Genomic DNA, 22,124 nt, shown 5'->3' with positions numbered 1-22,124 from the left:
TTCGTTATCGTCACCTTTATAGGAGTTATGAGATTGATCACTGTTCGTTATCCTCACCTTTATAGGAGTTATGAGATTAATCTGTTCGTTATCTTCACCTTTATGGGAGTTATGAGATTGATCACTGTTCGTTATCTTCACCTTTATAGGAGTTATGAGATTGATCACTGTTCGTCATCTTCACCTTTATAGGAGTTATGAGATTGATCTGTTCGTTATCTTCACCTTTATAGGAGTTATGAGATTGATCACTGTTCGTCATCTTCACCTTTATAGGAGTTATGAGATTAATCTGTTCGTTATCGTCACCTTTATAGGAGTTATGAGATTGATCACTGTTCGTTATCTTCACCTTTATAGGAGTTATGAGATTAATCTGTTCGTTATCTTCACCTTTATGGGAGTTATGAGATTGATCACTGTTTGTTATCTTCACCTTTATAAGAATTATGAGATTGGTCTGTTCGTTATCTTCACCTTTATAGGAGTTATGAGATTGATCATTGTTTGTTATTTTCACCTTTATAGGAGTTATGGGATTAATCTATTCGTTATCTTCACCTTTATAGGAGTTATGAGATTGATTACTGCTCGTTATCTTCACCTTTATAGGAGTTATGAGATTGATCATTGTTTGTTATTTTCACCTTTATAGGAGTTATGAGATTAATCTGTTCGTTATCTTCACCTTTATGGGAGTTATGAGATTGATCACTGTTTGTTATCTTCACCTTTATAGGAGTTATGAGATTGATCACTGTTCGTTATCTTCACCTTTATAGGAGTTATGAGATTGATCACTGCTCGTTATCTTCACCTTTATAGGAGTTATGAGATTGATCACTGTTTGTCATCTTCACCTTTATAGGAGTTACAAGATTGATCACTGTTGGTTACCCTCACCTTTATAGGAATATTGAGATTGATCTGTTCGTTATCTTCACCTTTATAGGAGTGATGAGATTGATCACTGTTCGTTATTTTCACCTTTATAGGAGTTATGAGATTGATCACTGTACGTCATCTTCACCTTTATACGAGTTGTAAGATTGATCACTGTTCGTCATCTTCACCTTTATAGGTGTTATGAAATTGATCACTGTTTGCTATCTTCACCTTTATAGGAGTTATGAGATTGATCACTGTTCGTCATCTTCACCTTTATACGAGTTGTAAGATTGATCACTGTTCGTTATTTTCACCTTTATAGGAGTTATAAGATTGATCACTGTTCGTCATCTTCACCTTTATACGAGTTATAAGATTGATCACTGTTCGTCATCTTCACCTTTCATACAGAGGGAAGGATGCTCTATTGACCCGTTTTACTGAAATGAGACGGTAATAATACACATCTACAATGAAGTCAATGAAATTGAATGTCGCATTTTAAGGATTGGGTATGTAATCACGCACAATTAAATGTTTCTTTTACAAGAGACAAATGTTTTCAATGTGGTCCTCAACATTTAGGTACATCGACATCGTTTTATCGTTCTGTTAAGAAAATGATGAGTTTGTTTTCATTCACCTGTTGATTTGATATATTCAAATGGATTTAGAATAAAATACACCACAGAGTCTTCCACATATGTTTTATGTCTGAAACTGACAACTCAAACTGGATGACTTCGGCTTCTTCATCGTCTACATTTATTTTGCCACCCAATTGATTCGGTACGCAAAAGCATATTGTGCCTGGTACATTTTTCGATCGAGGTAGATTACTGACTTTTTATGTTTCAGGGGTTTCCACTGTCTCATTTAAAGTAATCATTTCGAAAATTCTTTGATCGTATGCTAATTTTATTTGCAAAAACAAGCGGTCGTTAGGATGAATGCTGACATGTTTAATACCATAGATCGCTATTTCAATACTTATATTGACTGCGGCTTACTCCGTTTACTTTATCAAGATAAAATGTTCATGGCGGATGTTACCGGTCAACAGGGGATGCTTATTTCTTCTAGGCACTGATCCATTTTCCAGGGGTGTGTATTTAGCCTACTTTTAATTTTATTTTATTCATTGTATTTATGAGAGTTATCAATGTTCGCTATCTTCAACCTGTTCATTTTAAGGCCTAATACAAAGCAATCCTTAGAAAAACAATAGTAAAGTATCATAATGAATGATCAGATATATATAATAAATACCATGACAAGTTTCATATAAATTGTTAGGCTGTTCTTTGTACACTGATTTTGATCACTAGACATCGTCAATTAGCATATTGTAAATTAATCACTAACACCGTCAATAAACACATTGTAAATTAATCACTAACACCGTCAATAACCACATTGTAAATTAATCACTAACACCGCTAATAAACACATTGTAAATTAATCACCAACACTGTCAATAAACATATTGTAAATTAATCACTAACACCGTCAATAAACGCATTGTAAATTAATCACTAACATCGTCAATAAACACATTGTAAATTAATCACTAACACCGTCAATAAACACATTGTAAATTAATCCCTAACGCTGTCAATAAACATATTGTAAATTAATCACTAACACCGTCAATAAACACATTGTAAATTAATCACTAACATCGTCAATAAACACATTGTAAATTAATCACTAACACCGTCAATAAACACATTGTAAATTAATCCCTAACGCTGTCAATAAACATATTGTAAATTAATCACTAACACTGTCAATAAACACATTGTAAATTAATCCCTAACGCTGTCAATAAACATATTGTAAATTAATCACTAACACCGTCAATAAACACATTGTAAATTAATCACTAACATCGTCAATAAACACATTGTAAATTAATCACTAACACTGTCAATAAACACATTGTAAATTAATCACTAACACCGTCAATAAACACATTGTAAATTAATCACTAACATCGTCAAGAAACATATTGTAAATTAATCACTAACACTGTCAATAAACATATTGTAAATTAATCACTAATACTGTCAATAAACATATTAATTTAAACAGTATTTTATTATGAATAACATAATAAGGATTAGGTAGCAGGCAATGCCTACATAAGCCTTCTCCTTTAAGGTACGAGGTAAAGTCCACATAATTATATACACAAGAAATTACAATATAGATATGAAGTAAAAGAATAATAAGTCATTCCAAATATAATGATTATATAAGTATTATGATTTCTTGATATGAATAATAGGCTAACAAAATAGAAATGTGGGTTGGTTAATAGGATATAATAAAATGACATACAAAAGAAAAAAATGAAATCAAATAAAATTAGTGAAAGAAAAACGAATAAGTAGAACAGGAGAAAAAAAGAAAGATTGAGAGTACCGACTCAAACATGATAAGAATAGACACACATAACAAACACACAGGTATTAAACACATTTAAAAAATATTTTGCTTTCTATAATATATTTCTGAACATATTCAAATATCTTTGTTATCTTTGACCCCAAGAGTCTCATCACCACTCAGCAATAACTTTACTGATATGGGAACTTGTAGTTGCATTGCATTTATTGACTCTAAAAGAGGAATTCTTTGTACTGAGTACTGAACACATTCAAAGAAAAAAAATGATAAGCATTTTCAGCAGGGTGACCACACAAATCACAAGTAGTATCTCGTAGAAATTGACTATGTAAGTCAAAATTTAGATTACTAGCATTATTTCTCAATTGGCAATGCCAGATGTTCGCATTGCGTTTACCATGATTAAACAGTTTATTTGGTTTATTGTAGTACATATTTTAAACCAGTTTTAAATGATGTTAAAGTAGGAAGGTTTCTAATATGAGCAGGTAGGTCATTCCATAGTTTAATTGTTGAAGGTACAAAGCTATTCATATATGATGAGGTCCTAACTTGAGGAAGAATAAATTTAAGATTATCATAGTTTCTCAATTGATATAAATTTTGTGGAGGAACGAAAGGCATCAAAAGTTCTTGAAGATATTGAGGGGCAATTCCATATACTATTTTGTAAAATAAAATAAGTTTATGAACTTTTCTTCTGGTTGATAAGCTATCCCAGCCCAATTCATCATATAGTGCTGACCTGGAAGAATTTACTCTCATTCCAGTGACTATTCTTGCTGCAGAAACCTGAACATTTTCTAGTAAATTAGATTCTTTCTGTACAATTATCCCAAACTAAATTACTATATTCAATAACAGGGCGAATAAAAGAAAAATGAATTTTTATTAAAGATTACCTATCTAAAGTATATTTCAGCATACGTAAGATGCTTAGTCTATTAGATGCCTTTTCATGAATATCTAATATGTGTGATCTCCAAGTGCCATCAGATTGAAATTTTAATCCTAAATGAGTATGATTTTCTGTGTTCATAACTTCCGGACCATTATAACCAAATTTTACTTTAGGATGTGATAATTTGTTTTCTTGTGATATCTAGATTTATTGTTTTTTGTGGATTAAAATCCACAGCCCATTTTATAGATCATTGCTTTATTTTCTCAAAATCATTTGTTAGTGAATTAGCTGTTGTTAGTATGTCATCATCAACAATAACATACAAAGAGGTGCCATCCGCAAAAAGTCTTACACTATTTGACAGATCATCAGATATGTTGTTTATTTATAACAAAAACAAAAATGGTCCTAAAAAAGACCCTTGAGGAACTCCAGAATTTGTAGTTCTAGAAGAAGTAAATCCATCTAAGACAACTTTTTGGGATCTATTAGTTAGATAGTTATCAACCCATTTAATAATTTGTTCAGATATACCGTACCGTAGAGTTTTAACTTAAATAGAATATCTTTGTGCCAGACTCTATCGAAGGCTTTTGATATATCACAGAAAATAAACCTTACATATTTACCTTTGTCGAGACTTGAAATAATAGAGTTGTATATTTCAACAAGTTGGTTTGTGGTTGAGACCCCAGGTTGGAATCCAGACTGATATTTGTAGATACTGTTGTTGTCTAAGACGTAGTTGTAAAGATGCTTAAAAATGATTTTTCCAGTATTTTAGATAGAGCTGATGTGACTGATATTGGCCTATAGTTATTTACATCTTGTGCACTACCTTTATTTTTGTAAATTGGTGTAATTTGAGCTATCTTCCATAATCTTGGAAGTTTACCCAGGGATAATGATTGATTGAATAATTTGTAAGAGGCTTGTAAATTGATGAAGCTATATATTTTAGGATTCTAGGTGGTAAACCATCAGGACCCGGAGGTGTGTTAATATTCAGACCAATAGTTGATAAAGTACTTCTTGTTCAGATATACTGATATCATTAAGAGAATGATGCATAGGAGGTCCCAGACAATGTAGTGGTATATCAGGTTCTTGGTACATGGTAGAAATATTGGCAAAAATGAATTCAGTGCATTGACCTTATCTATAGGATGAACTAATGTTTTGCCTGATAATTTAATAGGTGGTATAGGCTTGTGGTTGTTATTAAGTTTTGATAGAGATTTAATTATTCTCCACCATTTGCCAGGTGGAATGTTTTTGTTAATTTGTTCTGTAAGCTTTTTATTATAGTTTTCTCTAGAACGTCTTATTTCACCAATTACTTTATTTCTTAAAAATCTATATTTACTCCAATGTGATGGGTTTTTAGTTCTGACTGCTTTATGATGAATCCTATTTCTTTTCCTCAATAGACTTCTAATTGCATTTGTCATGAACACTTTGTCTGTGGGTCAAATAGTGACAATTTTTGTAGGTATGAACATATTGTAAATTAATCACTAACACTGTCAATAAACACATTGTAAATTAATCACTAACACCGTCAATAAACGCATTGTAAATTAATCATTAACACTGTCAATAAACAAAATGTAAATTAATCACTATATACCGTCAATAAACATATTGTAAATTAATCACTAACACCGTCAATAAACATATTATAAATTAATCACTAACACCGTCAATAAACATATTATAAATTAATCACTAACACCGTCAATAAACATACTGTAAATTAATCACTAACACCGTCAATAAACATATTATAAATTAATCACTAACACCGTCAATAAACATATTGTAAATTAATCACTAACACCGTCAATAAACACACTGTAAATTAATGCTTAAAAATGTTAATAAAGGTTTTGTAATTCAGCATTTTTAAAATAGTGACAATGCCAGAAGCGATTTTATGTCAAAGCTCAAAGTTAACGTAACACAAATAAGAGGTATGAAAGTTTTCAGAGTATATGTAATTCAAATCTTAGAAATCTCATTTGTGGAGCGTCCTCTTAAGTAATCATTAACACTTACGCACGTGCTCACGATACATCTAGAGGATTTCTCTCTGCCAATGAATTTCAAAGAGGAAAGAGTGATTTAAAACATCTCATCAGTCAACAATGAATATTTTTTGTGAAATTACAATCTTATTTGAATAATATGAATCGAGATTACTTTTATCATGATGAATTCATTGTGCGATGATATGAAATCGATATAATTTCAAAGAGGTTTAAAGTTTTTATTTCCCAATAGATGCATTAGTTCTTCGTTTACTTGTTGATTAACTAAGGTATATGTAACTGTGTATATGTGATAAGTTTGCTATCAATTTATATACTAAAACTTCAAAATTAAAGTTTGCTATAATTTATACACTAAAACTTCAGAATCAAAGTTTGCTATCAATGTATACACTAAAACTTCAGAATCAAAGTTTGCTATCAATTTATACACTAAAATTTCGAGATTAAAGTTTGCTATCAATTTATATACTAAAACTTCGAGATTAAAGTTTGCTATCAATTTATATACTAAAACTTCGGGATTAAAGTTTGCTATCAATTTATACACTAAAACTTCGGGATTAAAGTTTGCTATCAATTTATACACTAAAACTTCGAGATTAAAGTTTGCTATCAATTTATACACTGAAACTTCGGGATTAAAGTTTGCTATCAATTAATACACAGAAACTTCGGGATTAAAGTTTGCTTTCAATTTATACACTAAACTTCAGGATTAAAGGTTGCTATCAATTAATACACTATTACAACTTCGGGATTAAAGTTTCTAGTCTAGTGTTCTAAATACATTTAGGGGAATCTAACAAACTTGTTTAATTGTTTCCGGAGGTTTTTCATTTATTGATACCAATGACCAGTCACTATAAGAATGACACACAATGACCGGTCACTAAATGGATGAGACACAATGACCGGTCACTATAAGAATGACACACAATGACCGGTCACTATAAGAATGACACACAATGACCGGTCACTATAAGAATGACACACAATGACCGGTCACTATAAGAATGACACACAATGACCGGTCACTATAAGAATGACACACAATGACCGGTCACTATAAGAATGACAGACAATGACCGGTCACTATAAGGATGAGACACAATGACCGGTCACTATAATGATGACACACAATGACCGGTCACTATAATGATGACACACAATGACCGGTCACTATAAGGATGACACACAATGACCGGTCACTATAAGGATGACACACAATGACCGGTCACTATAAGAATGACACACAATGACCGGTCACTAAATGGATGAGACACAATGACCGGTCACTATAAGAATGACAGACAATGACCGGTCACTATAAGAATGACACACAATGACCGGTCACTATAATGATGACACACAATGACCGGTCACTATAATGATGACACACAATGACCGGTCACTATAAGGATGAGACACAATGACCGGATGTTAATCGTCGTCACCTCCTGTTCCTACGTGTGTAGATTTTGTGAGTTCGGAAATGATAAACATAGACAATTCGCAATGGCATTTTAATGCGTTGTTGTGATTAGCTGTGACCCATCACAACTGATTCCATTAGAACTTCCGGCCAGGGTATCCATCTATACATGGGTTACGCCACGCTACTTTCTTGGGGTGAAGACCCCAAATGAACAAATATGTCCTAGTTTGAAAATTCAACCAAAATTGGGGTGGATGGGTTGGCAACCCCCCGTAACTTATAGAGGGGCGACCTAGAAACACATGGAGTTGAGACATGGAGACAAAAGTGAAGGCGTGTGACGTCACACATTTAGAGTAGCCCAGAGCCGTGTTCGCTGGAGGACTGGCGTGACCTATGTTCCTCACGAAACGATGGACCTAAGTACTGCCTGTCAATCGCCGGACCTAAGTACTGCCTGTCAATCGCCGGACCTAAGTACTGCCTGTCAATCGCCGGACCTAAATACTGCCTGTCAATCGCTTTTACTGGTTTCTAAAGCAGCACTAGTGTTAAGGTATTCAACAGAATTGACTCTTGGGTCGCTTTTTACGCTTTGACGTTCGAGGAGATTTCAATCTCACTGTATCGATGGCGTTGTTTATCCAAGACATATTGGCACCCCGTAGCGTTGTATAGTCCTCTGGCAAGTGACCAAATCAGTCACAATGATCAGAACAAAGAGAAAATTATTTATATGCAAAAGATTTATTGCACAAAAAATATTGCACATAAGAAGATAACTCTCTCTCTCTATCTCTCTCGCGTCAGGCACATGTATACACAATTACATATAGGAGATGAATGATACACATATAGAATGAGGATTTGGCAACCTTGGATTCCACATTATAGGAAGTAGAACTTACTGAACTACAGCGTGTGGACTGTGTTGGTAAATTCTGCTTCCATAATATAAACAAATTATAAAAAATATAAACAAATCATAAACAAATAACAGTCATTTCAAGTCCCTATTATCACAGTCAAGTGTAACAATAAATTGGTACAAAGGTACATACATCATTGAGATATTTTGACAACAATCAACAAACACATTTATAATTATTTTTAAACATTTGAAAAGATACGAACCAGATATTTTGAAGTAACCAAGATGTTACGATAACAAACAAAATTTAGAAAGAAGTAAACCCAATAAAAATTATGTGAAAATTTCACTACACATGAAAACATCTATTTTTTCTTGAAACTTCAGAATTTTGTCTTTAACAATAATAGCATTTCCTTGATAATTATCATGTTAATTTCTTTCTTGAAATAGAATCAGATATTTGTTTAGCCTCTCATGAATCTAGCGAAGGGGTTTCCTTTGGGTACGGTGGATACACATTTAACCTCAGAGAGTTCGCAGGCTTGTGGGAGGGCGAAGGTCCTGGTGCGACACTGGGGGACAATGTCGGGGCAGTACATGATGACCTCACGTTCTTGGATCATATTGGGGAGACACTGGTAGGCGGGGCTCATCTTGACGGTCAGTTCGGGCAGTTTCCTATAGAGAACACAAAGAACAACACCGATTACAACTTGATCTATTCAATCGTGTAGTCATCGTTATGGAAATTCCGAAATTCCGTTCTTAGCGAGACATAAACGAGATCTTATTGAATGTTCTTAGATAACGCGTACTTTGCTCGTAAGGAGACCCATAAAACTGAGATTTAGAAATTATACTCACTGTCCACAGGTCGTGTACCAGAGCCTCTGGGTGGGGGCTACATAACAGGGGTAGGTACCGTTCATTCCATTGTGGTCCTCAATAGTAAGGTAAGCCCCCAAGACAGGCACTCTCTTCTGGATACACACGTCTTTACACCCAAACTCGTAAGTGTCCTTCTTGAAGTAGCTATAGAAACAAACCGACTGTTAGCAGGTGGCGGAAACTACATTAGTTACTGACGAATCGTACTTCTCTTTAACCTTCTTAGAAAGAAGAACTGTGTTTTCACCGAATTGTATAATGTTATCTAGCAATTATTTAAAGAAAGGGGGTATGGGTTCAGATTTTGTATTGTACTGTAGTTGAATGGAGACTCACATTATTTAATGTATTGTAGTATTGAACAGTAGATGTTTGGCTATTTTCTGGAGTGTGGTGTGTGGTTTTAGGGTGTTGTGTGTGTGTTTATTTTTGTGAGTGGTTGTGTGTGTATGTGTGCGTGTGTGTGTGTGGGGTATGTGTGTGTGTGTGTGTGCGCGTGGTGTGTGTGAATTGTGTGGGTGGGTGGCTGGGTTGTGTGGTGTTGTGTGGGTGGGTGGCTGGGTGGTGTGTTGTTGTGGTGGTGGTGGTGTGTGAGTGGTGTGTGTGAATTGTGTGGTGTTGTGTAGGTGGGTGGCTGGGTGTTGTGGTGGTGTCTACATACCCGTATTCACTGTAATCCAGTGGATTGTAATATTGATTGAAAGCCTGCATTCTGTTCCATTCTTCCTGGTTCATCCTGACGTTCTCAATGATCTGTCTTCTTTGTCTAAATAAATCAAATAGAAAATAAATTAATGGATAGATAAATAAATAGATAAATTAATAGATAGATAAATAAATAGATAAATTAATAGATAGATAAATGAATAAATAGATAAATAGATAGATAGATAAATAAATAATTCACAAATAAAGAAATAATTTGGGCTCTATGTAATCAATGAATTGAAAGACAACGATAGGTTGTGTTTGATACCAATTAGCATACCCCCCTTCCTATCTATAAGACGCTTTAAAACAGTGAAAGATCGTTAAACATACTCCTCATTCCATCCGGGTGTGATGAAGTCCTTGGGTTTTACGATCTCGGCGTGACCGGAAGCCTCGCACTGTTTAGGGGTCACGGGCTTACGACCTCTTCCTCCACGACGTCTCAGAGTCTGGTCCAGAAATTGACTCCCGAAGGAGCGAGATCGGGGTTTAGGGAGAGCCGCCTCGGCCAATAGACTAGCGAGGCACACGGCGGAGAAAGCGATGAGAAGCTTAGCAAGCTGAAATAAAAATCAGTAAATTAGTCACCGTTCTAGTTTCAATGATGGGATACTTTTTGCATTTATTTATTTTTATTCTATTTATCTATTTATTTATTATTTGCATTTACCTCCAGGATCTACGTGATATGAACACGCTGAACAATTTTATCGAGATTTTTTTTTTAGAAAAGAAAAAAACCCAAACATTTTACCTCCGAAAAAGAAGAGAGAAAAAAAAAAAAAAAAACAAGAAAAGAGAGAAAAAGAAGAAGATGGAAATAAAGATCAATGCAGTTCAATTTTGTTTGATATAAAATTCTTTTCTTACCATGTTCGTTGTTGTGATATTCTGTTTCTAGATGGCTGTCACAAGCCTGTTTGGTTTCTCAAACTTAACTCGTGAAGTTATATACAAAATACGGGACCGAGAAGACATCCCCAACGAAACCGCACCGACCAATCAGAGCGCTGGGGCAGGCACTTAAATCCCCATGACGTATTCCGGTCTGAATTTAGACTGCAGGTAAGCGGTCCCAGGGCGTCATAAAAACGACGAGTTCGCCAAATGTCACGGTTTGATGAATGGTCGACGTTTTTAAGACAATGCTAATTATTTTCTCTTGTTTTTATGAACCAGGGTCAAAAAAGCGACTTGGTGACGTAAACAGTTGCGAAAAAGCATTCATCCAAAATAAACGGAATTTAAATGAAATAATTGATTAAAGATAGATCCGCTTCCTCGTTGGGCCTATCAATGACATCACGTGATCAGGGGATTTGTGCGGCACTGACGATTCCCATACCTACGTACTTTGTTTTGTTCCCGCGGTTGGGAATAATAATCATCTTGTTTTTAATATGTCTGTTTTCAGGTGCAACATTAGTGTTATTCAAAGTATGAAAAAGACGTTCGCGGAGTTGATGGTTTTTCATTGTGTAGAATCTATATTTCAAAAACTGATTTTCTTTTTCAAAGTAATATTTGCTCTAAATGTGATTGGGAGTGGGTAAAAATATGCTATCAACACTTCTGTAGTAGTTTTATGCGTATTTTTAACCATAGTCATTGATTAAATTAAAACTAAGATTAAGATTTCATCAAATTAAATATTTCGGTTCTCTTGAATATATAGCATCATATAGAAATAAATTTTTGTACAAGAAGTCGATAATGTAATTTTGCTTCATTCAGAGCCTCTGGATAGGTTTTCAAATACACATATCTATAAGAAAAGCTTATAAACCTTATATTTTTCTGTCAATGAAATATAAATCACAATTTTCCGACAAAACATTTTGACACTAAAAATGACAACAAGTAATGCTTTAAAGATTCTGTTTGTAAATGTGTGTTTTAATGTGAGTTCTTGTCAGTGTGCACATTTCAATAATCTGTCTAAGTCGTACACTGAACAAATGTAGTGAGACTTTGAGCATGGATTGAAAGTTGGATTAGATTGTGGAGACTGACACACACACACATAAACCTATAGTGTCAAAGTTATTAGTACTAGATTAAAACTCATTCTTATCTACGACAGCCTATGCGGATGTGTGCCCCCCCCCCCCCCCCCCGAACATTCATCTCTGTGGTGTTAAAGTGGGGAACAAGTGGGGGACATTTATCCTTCATGGGTGGGGCCCTAATTCATTGCAAGCCATCCATCAAAGTCAAAACTGATGCTGTAAAAGCGGAGCGGGCAGAGGAAATGCAGATTAATTGGTGTTTCTTTACCCGTGATAAAGACAGTTTCTTTTATTTCGTGCGAGAGAGAGAGAGAGAGAGAGAGAGAGAGAGAGAGAGAGGTGGTTGGGAATTATCGTGAGACTCTGAAGAATGGTTTTATTTTTTCTGAAGATCCTATTTGCACTGTTGTTGTTTAGCTTGGGATTTCCACCGTTTTCCGTAAATGGTTCTTACTATGCGTACATAATTAAGCCCTGCTACTTCGTCGTCATTAATTAAAAGGGTTTGGAGATTGATGTGTAACTTTATATGAGCCCATTAATTTTGCCAATTCATTTGCATACATGACTACCAAACACTTTCATCTTAATTTTTATTTTATCTTTTTGATGTGAAAATACATCGATGTTACATGTGTACCAATATGATTTTCATAATTTCAGTTGTGACTTGTATTTATGTTTTCATCTTTGTGTGTCCACTCAGCACCCAAGCCGTAAATAGGGAGGGGTGGGGGGGTGGGGGGGGGGGGGAGGGAGACAACAAAGAAACAACAACGACAAAAGAAAAAAAAGAAAAGAAACAAAAACCAAAATAATAACTATAAGAATGATAATAATAAAACAAAACAAAACAAAAGCAAATAAAAATGTCCTTAAAGAAACCATCTAAAATGGTATTTTGAGGCAAACTTCTGATGAATCACATTTTTCCTTTAATAGTACTTGCTGATATGATAAAGACATATTACCTGTCAGTGATGCAGTTTGTAAATAAAATGATTTCATTGATTCTGACGAAAAAGGCTCATTCTAACTTAATAATAATAAATGATAATAATACCATATTCATATAGCACCCTTTTCATACACTATGTACGCTCAAAGGTGCTTTACAATGCATATATACCTTACAACAGAATGTTATACACATAATACATAAAAAATAAATAAAACATTAAAAAGCAATAATATAAAAGGCGTTATCACAACTATCTATCTACCTATCTACATGTATCTATCTATCTATTTATCTATATCTATCTATCTATCTATCTATCTACATGTATCTATCTATCTATCTATATCTATCTATCTATCTATCTATCTATCTATCTATCTATCTATCTATCTATCTATCTATCTATCTATTTATCTATATCTATCTATCTATCTATCTATTTATCTATCTATCTATATACATGTATCTATCTATCTATCTATTTATCTATATCTATCTATCTATCTATCTATCTATCTATCTATCTATCTATCTATCTATCTATCTATCTATCTATCTATCTATATACATGTATCTATCTATCTATCTATCTATCTATCTATCTATCTATCTATCTATCTATCTATCTATCTACATGTATCTATCTATCTATCTATCTATCTATCTATCTATTTATCTATATCTATCTATCTATCTATTTATCTATCTATCTATATACATGTATCTATCTATCTATCTATTTATCTATATCTATCTATCTATCTATCTATCTATCTATCTATCTATCTATATACATGTATCTATCTATCTATCTATCTATCAGTATCTTTCTATCTATCTATCTATTTATCTATATCTATCTATCTATCTATCTATCTATCTATCTATCTATCTATCTATCTGTCTGTCCGTCCATCTGTCTGTCTGTCTAGCTGGCTGGCTCTCTCTCTCTCTCTTTCTCTCTTTCTCGCTCTCTATTTATCTATCTATCGATCGATCGATCTATTTATCTATCTCTCTGTCTGTCCATCTGTCTGTCTGTTTATCTATCTATCTATCTATCTATATACATGTATCTATCTATCTATCTATCTATCTATCTATCTATCAGTATCTTTCTATCTATCTATCTATCTATCTATCTACCTATCTACATGTATCTATCTATCTATCTATCTATCTATCTATCTATCTATCTATCTATCTATCTATCTATCTGTCTGTCCGTCCATCTGTCTGTCTGTCTAGCTGGCTGGCTCTCTCTCTCTCTCTCTCTTTCTCGCTCTCTATTTATCTATCTATCGATCGATCGATCTATTTATCTATCTCTCTGTCTGTCCATCTGTCTGTCTGTTTATCTATCTATCTATCTATCTATCTAGCTATCTATCTTTCTTTCTATCTATCTATCTATCTATCTATCTATCTATCTATCTATGTGTCTGTCTATCTATCTGTCCGCCTGTTTGTCTGTCTGTCTGACTCTCTCTCTCTCTCTCTCTCTGTCTACCTATCTGTCTATCTATCTATCTATCTATTTATCTACATGTATCTATCTATCTATCTATCTATCTATCTATCTATCTACATGTATCTATCTATCTATCTATCTATCTATCTATCTATCTATCTATCTATCTACTTTATTGACATAATGGCGGTGTTTACATTTTAACGTTATCAAAATATATTAACATTTCCAATGCGTTTTGCCTTTGATATCTTTACCAATTGAAATGATAGCCATTTTCTGATGAATGTGAACGATGTGCGCGTGAGTCTTGGTAAATATAGTACGATTATTCTAACAGCTCGGAAGTCCGACAGAAATGAAAGTACAGTATATATATGTTGCTTTCATCATTATACTGTGTTAATATCTAGGTATAGAACACATTATATAGAACACCTTACATGATATGCACGAAAAGGTATTTTCCAGAAAAAGCTTTTAATTTTGACCTTATCAAAATTATATAAAATACCTATACATCTCTCTCCCCCTCTCTGTCTGTTTGTCTCCCCCCCCCCTCTCTCTCTTCTTCTTCTTCTTTAGAGGGTCGTTAAACAATAATATACAATCAATCAATAATCTCTCTCTCTCTCTCTCTCTCTCTCTCTCTCTCTCTCTCTCTCTCTCTCTCTCTCTCTCGTTGTGTGTGTACTCTCATACTCGATTTAGCGCCAACTCCAAACCTTACCACGCTTTTATCGAATTCCTCAAGTCTTAGCCACCGGTCAAAATTCGGTAAATATCAATGGGGGAAAAGATTCTCGACAAAAGGGTAATTATCTGTCTAATCAGATAAGGCAAACAGAGTTGTCTTTCCTACAAATGTTGAATTTTTTTCTTATATGAGAAAGGTATGTATGTATTCGTAAATGGAAGAAAAGTGGAATTTTCCGTGTAAATTGTGAATATTAATACTAGTCTATTTTTAACATCCTATGAAATCTCCACCAATACTTTCACAACCTTCTATCGTGGTAGTTTCAATATTTATTACCATAGTCACAGACTCACCATCGTACCATCTGAACTTTGCCGACACAATAATCAGTGAGATACCGTTTGTGAAGAACTTAGGTGCATTCTGTATCGTGCTTGCTATCATCAACTACGTAACATCGGACGAATACGGTCACTCATCACAGAAGATGCGTGCAAGACCCTAGTATGTGCCCTCGTGACATCTCGGCTCGACTACGCCAATGCTCTTCTTTTCGGTATTAACACAACCGACTTGGCAAAACTGCAACGGATGCAGAATATGGCAGCACGAATCATTACTCGTACCAAGAGAAGTGATCACATAACTCCAGTGCTGATTTCTTTACATTGGTTTCCTATTGACAGGCGCAGCCAATACAAAATTATTCTCTACGCATACAAGGTGATTCAGAAGATGGCACCAAAATACTTGGAGGAGGTGATCACTGTTTACCAACCGAATCGTTCCCTAAGATCTGAAAATTCACTGATATTAGTTAGACCCAGATGTCGAACCTCCATAATGTGGAAACAGGCGCTTGGATGTGGCAGCAGCTACACTCTGGAGCTCTCTGCCTCATACCCTCCACCGTTGTCAGAATTTGAACATTTTTAAAAAAACATTTAAAACACATCTTATTAGACTTGCATATTATTAGTATTATAGGTGGTTAAATCTTTATGGTTTCTTTACCATCATTTTAACATGACTTTTTCAAGTGTATAATTGTATATTTATTTCAACTATTGTATTTTATAGCATTTGATTGTACGGCGTGGAACTTTTTTCATGCATATCGTGTTTTAAATTTTAGTAATTTTACTTCAACATTATTGATGTTTTTCTAGCATTGTTTTGATATTATCTGTCTTAGTGCTATCATAATTCCCTTTTACTACGTTTATAACGTTGTATCATTTTTATTGTGTGCAGCGCTTTAGAGTGGTTATTTATAGTCTTATAGGGCGCTATATAAATAAATATTATTATTATTAATATTATTTATCCACTACGCTGTAAATTTCCATTTTGAAGTTTCTGGATACGTCAAAGAAAATGACATGAATTCCAAACATTTTACAGATTCAGATGATGCGATGTCATTAGTCAAACATGTTACAGATGCAAATGATGAGCTAACACAGTTTCAAACATTTTAAATACGGATTATGATAATGAGATAAATGACTAAGTTATGAAATGGAAGCAAGGATACTCCAGACCCCAAGACCATAAACTGAGAATTTCAAATCCAGCTAACTTTTGAAATAATTTTCATAAACAAATAAAATTTTCGGTATATGTTTGCATTTGATTTTTTTAAAATATAAACCTGCAGTTTTTCAAACATCTGTGCTAGATAAATATTCAGATATACGTAATCAAAATTTCTCAGTTTATCGGTCTTGAATGTTACATGACAAATTCCGAACATTTCATTCAATGTCACCGGGTTTTAATTATTTGTCCGATTTTGTAATTCTTAATAAATTCGGATAGCGGAAATGATATATCTGACATGAGAAGAAAATCCTCATGTCAGAAGGCACCAATGGTGAATATCACATCGTCTTATCCACTAGAATTAGTTTGTTTAGACTATCTAACATTAGAGCCTTGCAAAGGAGGAATCGCCAACATTTTAGTTCTTACAGACCATTACACAAGATATGCTCAGGCAATTCCGACAAAGAATCAGACTGCGAAAACAACAGCAGAAGCACTTTACAATAATTTCATTGTACATTATGGTATTCCAGCTAGATTACACAGTGACCAAGGTGCACAGTTTGAGAGCAATTTAATCAAAGAATTATGCCAGATAACAAAAATGGAAAAATCAAGAACAACACCATACCATCCGATGTGTAATGGCATGACAGAAAGATTTAATAGGACCCTCATCAATATGCTAGGAACTTTAGAGAATAAGGAAAAGCAAGACTGGAAAAAATATATCTCTTCATTGGTTCATGCTTACAATTGTACAAAACATGAAAGTACTGGTTATTCTCCATTTGAACTAATGTTTGGCAGAAAACCTAGATTACCGATAGATTTAACATTTGGATTACCTGAGGAGCACAACACAAAGGAATCGTACAGCGAATTTATTACGGAATTAAGGGACAGAATAAAAGAAACCTTTGAATTAGTAAAGAATACAGCAGAATCTTCCAGGCATAAACAGAAAATGAATTTTGACAAGAAAGCTAAAGCAAAGAAATTGAATATAGGGGATCAAGTCTTATTGAAAATATTGGCATATGATGGAAAACACAAAATTGCAGACAAATTTGAAGAAACAATTTACACTATCAAATCTCAACCGAATACAGATATTCCTGTGTATGTAATTACAGCTGAGGATGGGCATGAGAAAACTATTCATAGGAATCTTATTATTCCTATTGGGACGACATTTAGGCCTAAACCAGCAGAGAGAAAAGGCCTTGGAGAAAGAAATCCGCAGATAGAGGAGAAACAGGACGAACAGAGAAAGGAATCAGATAGTGAAGATGAAGAACAATTTGTCACCATACAAATTGAAAGAGGACACACTGATAAACAGAAGGATACGACTATGGCACCACAGCCATTGGAAATCCATGAAGCGCATGATCATGCAGAAGTACAAGCTGAGGAGGAGCTAGTAGAAGATGACTCAGTAGAGGAGGTTAGACGTTCGTCAAGAACAAGGAAGAAACCAAAGTGGCATGACGCTTATGTTATGTCTCAAACACAGGAGGTTGAGAACAGACAAGAGAGAGCACAGTTGTTAGCAACTTTGTTTTGCTCCAATATTTTAAAATCTACATCTCCTTCATTGATTGAAAACATTGTACATAGTATCATTAAATGATGGGACATCATTTCATGGAGAGGGGGAGAATGTAGCCGTGTGAAAATTTTGTAAACCAGGGGTCGTGAGTTCGATCCTCACTGGGGGCTCCATATGTAACTAACGATGCGTTGAATGAAATATAAACACGAACTTTTAACAAGGATTTACGCTGTTGTTGTATTTCTATCAACGCATCGTTAGTTACATACATGTAAATACATAGACAAGGAAGTTACAGGCTTTTTTAATTACCAATTACAGGCAGGAACGAGTGCTTTCAATGAAATGTTGTGTAGTTCAGCTACACAAATTAATCATTAGCAACTGGAAACAAATATCACACAAGGTTAACAGAGTTATCACCCTTTACCAGGTATTTTCATTTTATTCAATAAGAAATTCGAGGGTGTATGACAGTTAATTCACACCTTGGGAATCAGATATCGCTGTAAGACGGAAATAAAAGATCAGCAAGTAGCTGAAATATCACGGTAAGTAGCTGCTGAATGTGGGTGGCGGGGATGAGAGGGCGCGTGTATTTCACACCTTCAGGGGATTGTCCACCTGTCGACCTAGAAACAGGTAAAATGCTACATGTAAGACGTGTTGATTTTGTTTTGAACAAGCTCAAGACATAGCAAAGCAGACAACGAGCTAACACACAACCACGGGGAAATCGTAAAAATCAAATGATTAAACAAACGCTAATACAACAAATACCACATGTACCGAAAAGTCAATTTATTCTGTTAAAACAATTTATTCTGTTAAACAATTTATGAATAAAACAACAAAAATCTTATTTTCGAAGAAATATTCTTCAAAACAATAAACTGACAAAATCAATCATGATGACATTAACATGAAATTCCAGCTGCCATTTATCTACATGTGTAGGAGTTATAAAATAAAACCATATCTACATGTTCGTGTATAGGAGTAATAAAATAAAACCATATCTACATGTACATATATAGGAGTTATAAAATAAAACCATATCTACATGTACATGTATAGGAGTTATAAAATAAAAATACATGCTTTCAAGACCTTTTTCAGAAAGGGCATTATATGATAAAATAATAACTTGACCATGATAATGGCAAACACATTTGGTAACATTTCTGTTTGTTTCGAAGAACTTGTATTTATAAAGCCACGATGAAAATGCGTTCAAAAATGTGTCCAACTACAACGAATAATAAAGAAATTCGATCAATCACATTACTGTTTTGTGAATTAAAAAACATCTGCAGGAAGACGAACAATATTCTTCCCCACAGAAAAAAACCCAACTCACAAACAAGCCGATGCTACAATACAAATCTGGGCACGAATGCCCCCGCTCAGATACATGTACAAGTTTGAAATATATGACAGTCCAAGGATATGAAAATTTATCATTGGCTGCAAATAAAACAAAAACAGAATCTACTGTTACATGTAGTGTATTTGTTTTATTGAATAAGTTGTGAAGAGGATTGAATTACTTGTGTTTGCACTGGTAAGCGCAAGGCGGGTGTTAATTACTAAGCAATGGTAAGCGCAAATGGACTAAGACCCTGTATAGATGCAAAAAGGAACACTGGGGCTACTTTTATTTTTAAATTTTGTATACATGTAGAATTTTGCACACACGGGGCTAATTGAGATTTTGTATATAGAATATCATATTTAAGGTTCAAAGCTGTTCTCTATATATTTGTATGTATGACTTTGGTTCCCTATTGTGGCACCATCCTACCCTTGAGAAGAAGATTTTCCCTATATAATTGTATGTAAAACTTTGATCCCCTATTGTGACCTCATCCTATCCGCGGGCCATGGTTTTCACAAATTGAATCTGCACTATGTCAGGAAGCTCTCATGTAAATTGCAGCTTTTCTGGTCCAGTGGTTCTCGAAAAGAAGATTTTAAAATGATTCTACCCTGTTTTTGTATTTTTGTGATCACCTCCCCTTTGATGGGGACATGACCCTTCATTTGAACAGACTTGAAAGGATGCTTTTTGCCAAGTGGTTCTGGAGAAGTTGAAATTGTAAAAAAAAAAAAAAAAGTTTACAGACAGACGGACAGACGATGGATAACAGGCGATCGGAAAAGCTCACTTAAGCTTTCAGCTTAGGTGAGCTAAAAATTGGTCGATCAACCTGAAACTCGAACTAGGTCTGTAAATCATCACTTCATAGCCACATACAAAAACTCGGTTGATTATCTACAAATGCAGGCAAAACAAAAACTAAGCCCAGAAAACTGAATAATGAGACATTTTCAAAGTCTAAGAGCAATAACTTTTGCAAAACTATGTCGATCAACTTGATCTTCAAGTCATCATTAATTGGAGACACACTAAAAAAAACCAGCTTATTATCTACAAACACAGCAAAAAAAGTGTAGAAAAATTACTATAATGACGGCGTAATTCCAATGTTATCTATCATAATTGTTTTGATTGAACAACAATAAATCTAAGCGAGAATCTACCCATCAATAAATCCAAAAACCGCTATGTATGCATACGCGCCTGAACACAAATAACATAGTGCGGGGAAACTATTCAGATTTTTGAAATTGATAATACAGGGAACGAATTGGAATTCTAAGAATAAAACATTCTTTTTGAAGAATTTATCGATGCGTAGACTATGGCCATTTTATTCACTTCGCTTCGCACTTTTATTCAGTTTGTGAGTAAAATGTCCAGGTTTTACACATCGACATTCTCTTAAAAAAGAATGTTTAATCCTATAATAAATGAATGACGGAATGAGAGAATGATGGAATGAGAGAATGACAGAATAAAAGAATGACGGAATGAGAGAATGATGGAATGAGAGAATGACAGAATAAAAGAATGACGGAATGAGAGAATGATGGAATAAAAGAATGATGGAAGGGGCGAATAACGGAATGAGAGGATGACGGGATGAAAGAATGATGGAAGGGGCGAACAACGTTACTGCGTCACTATATAACTTTGTACAACGTTGCTGCGTCATTATAACTTTGTACAATGTTACTGTGTCATTATAACTTTGTACAATGAGAGGTTGAGAGAATGACGGAATGACAGAAAGACGGAATGAGAATGACGGGCAGAAGGGGGTAAAACTATAGCTTGTCTTTACGTATAATTATGTACAACGTCAGCGCGTCACGATGTATAACTTATCTGTACAAGTCAGTGTGTCGTGATTACTCGTTAAACAACGTGATCGCGTCATTATAACTTTGTACAACGTTATTGCGTCATTATAACTTTGTACAACGTTACTGCTTCATTATATCTTTGTGCAACGTTACTGAGTCATTATATCTTTGTACAACGTTACTGCTTCATTATAACTTTGTACAACGTTACTGCGTCATTATAACTTTGTACAACGTTACTGAGTCATCATAACTTTGTACAATGTTACTGCGTCATTATAACTTTGTACAACGTTACTGAGTCATTATAACTTTGTACAACGTTACTGAGTCATTATAACTTTGTACAACGTTACTGCGTCATCATAACTTTGTACAATGTTACTGCGTCATTATAACTTTGTACAACGTTACTGCTTCATTATATCTTTGTACAACGTTACTGCGTCATTGTAACTTTGTGCAATGGTAATACGTCATTATAACTTTGTACAACGTTAT

General features: G+C 34.3%; 1 protein-coding gene across 1 annotated transcript; it reads right to left on the bottom strand.

Annotated features, from left to right (window-relative positions):
- Window positions 1–8,421: 8,421 nt before the first annotated feature.
- Window positions 8,422–11,107, bottom strand: LOC125673713 (uncharacterized). Its single transcript, XM_048910483.2, has 5 exons — window positions 11,037–11,107; window positions 10,497–10,726; window positions 10,117–10,221; window positions 9,432–9,599; window positions 8,422–9,245 (listed from the first exon to the last, which is right to left on the bottom strand). Exons 1-5 carry the CDS (start codon window positions 11,037–11,039, stop codon window positions 9,032–9,034), a joined length of 720 nt encoding a protein of 239 aa, XP_048766440.1. The 5' UTR covers window positions 11,040–11,107; the 3' UTR covers window positions 8,422–9,031.
- Between the last annotated feature and the right edge of the window lie 11,017 nt (window positions 11,108–22,124).

This window comes from Ostrea edulis, chromosome 3 (assembly GCF_947568905.1).
Source record: "Ostrea edulis chromosome 3, xbOstEdul1.1, whole genome shotgun sequence".
In the NCBI taxonomy this organism is placed as follows: domain Eukaryota; kingdom Metazoa; phylum Mollusca; class Bivalvia; order Ostreida; family Ostreidae; genus Ostrea; species Ostrea edulis.
Note: the sequence above shows the minus strand (reverse complement) of the source record. Positions and strands in the feature narration are given on the sequence as shown.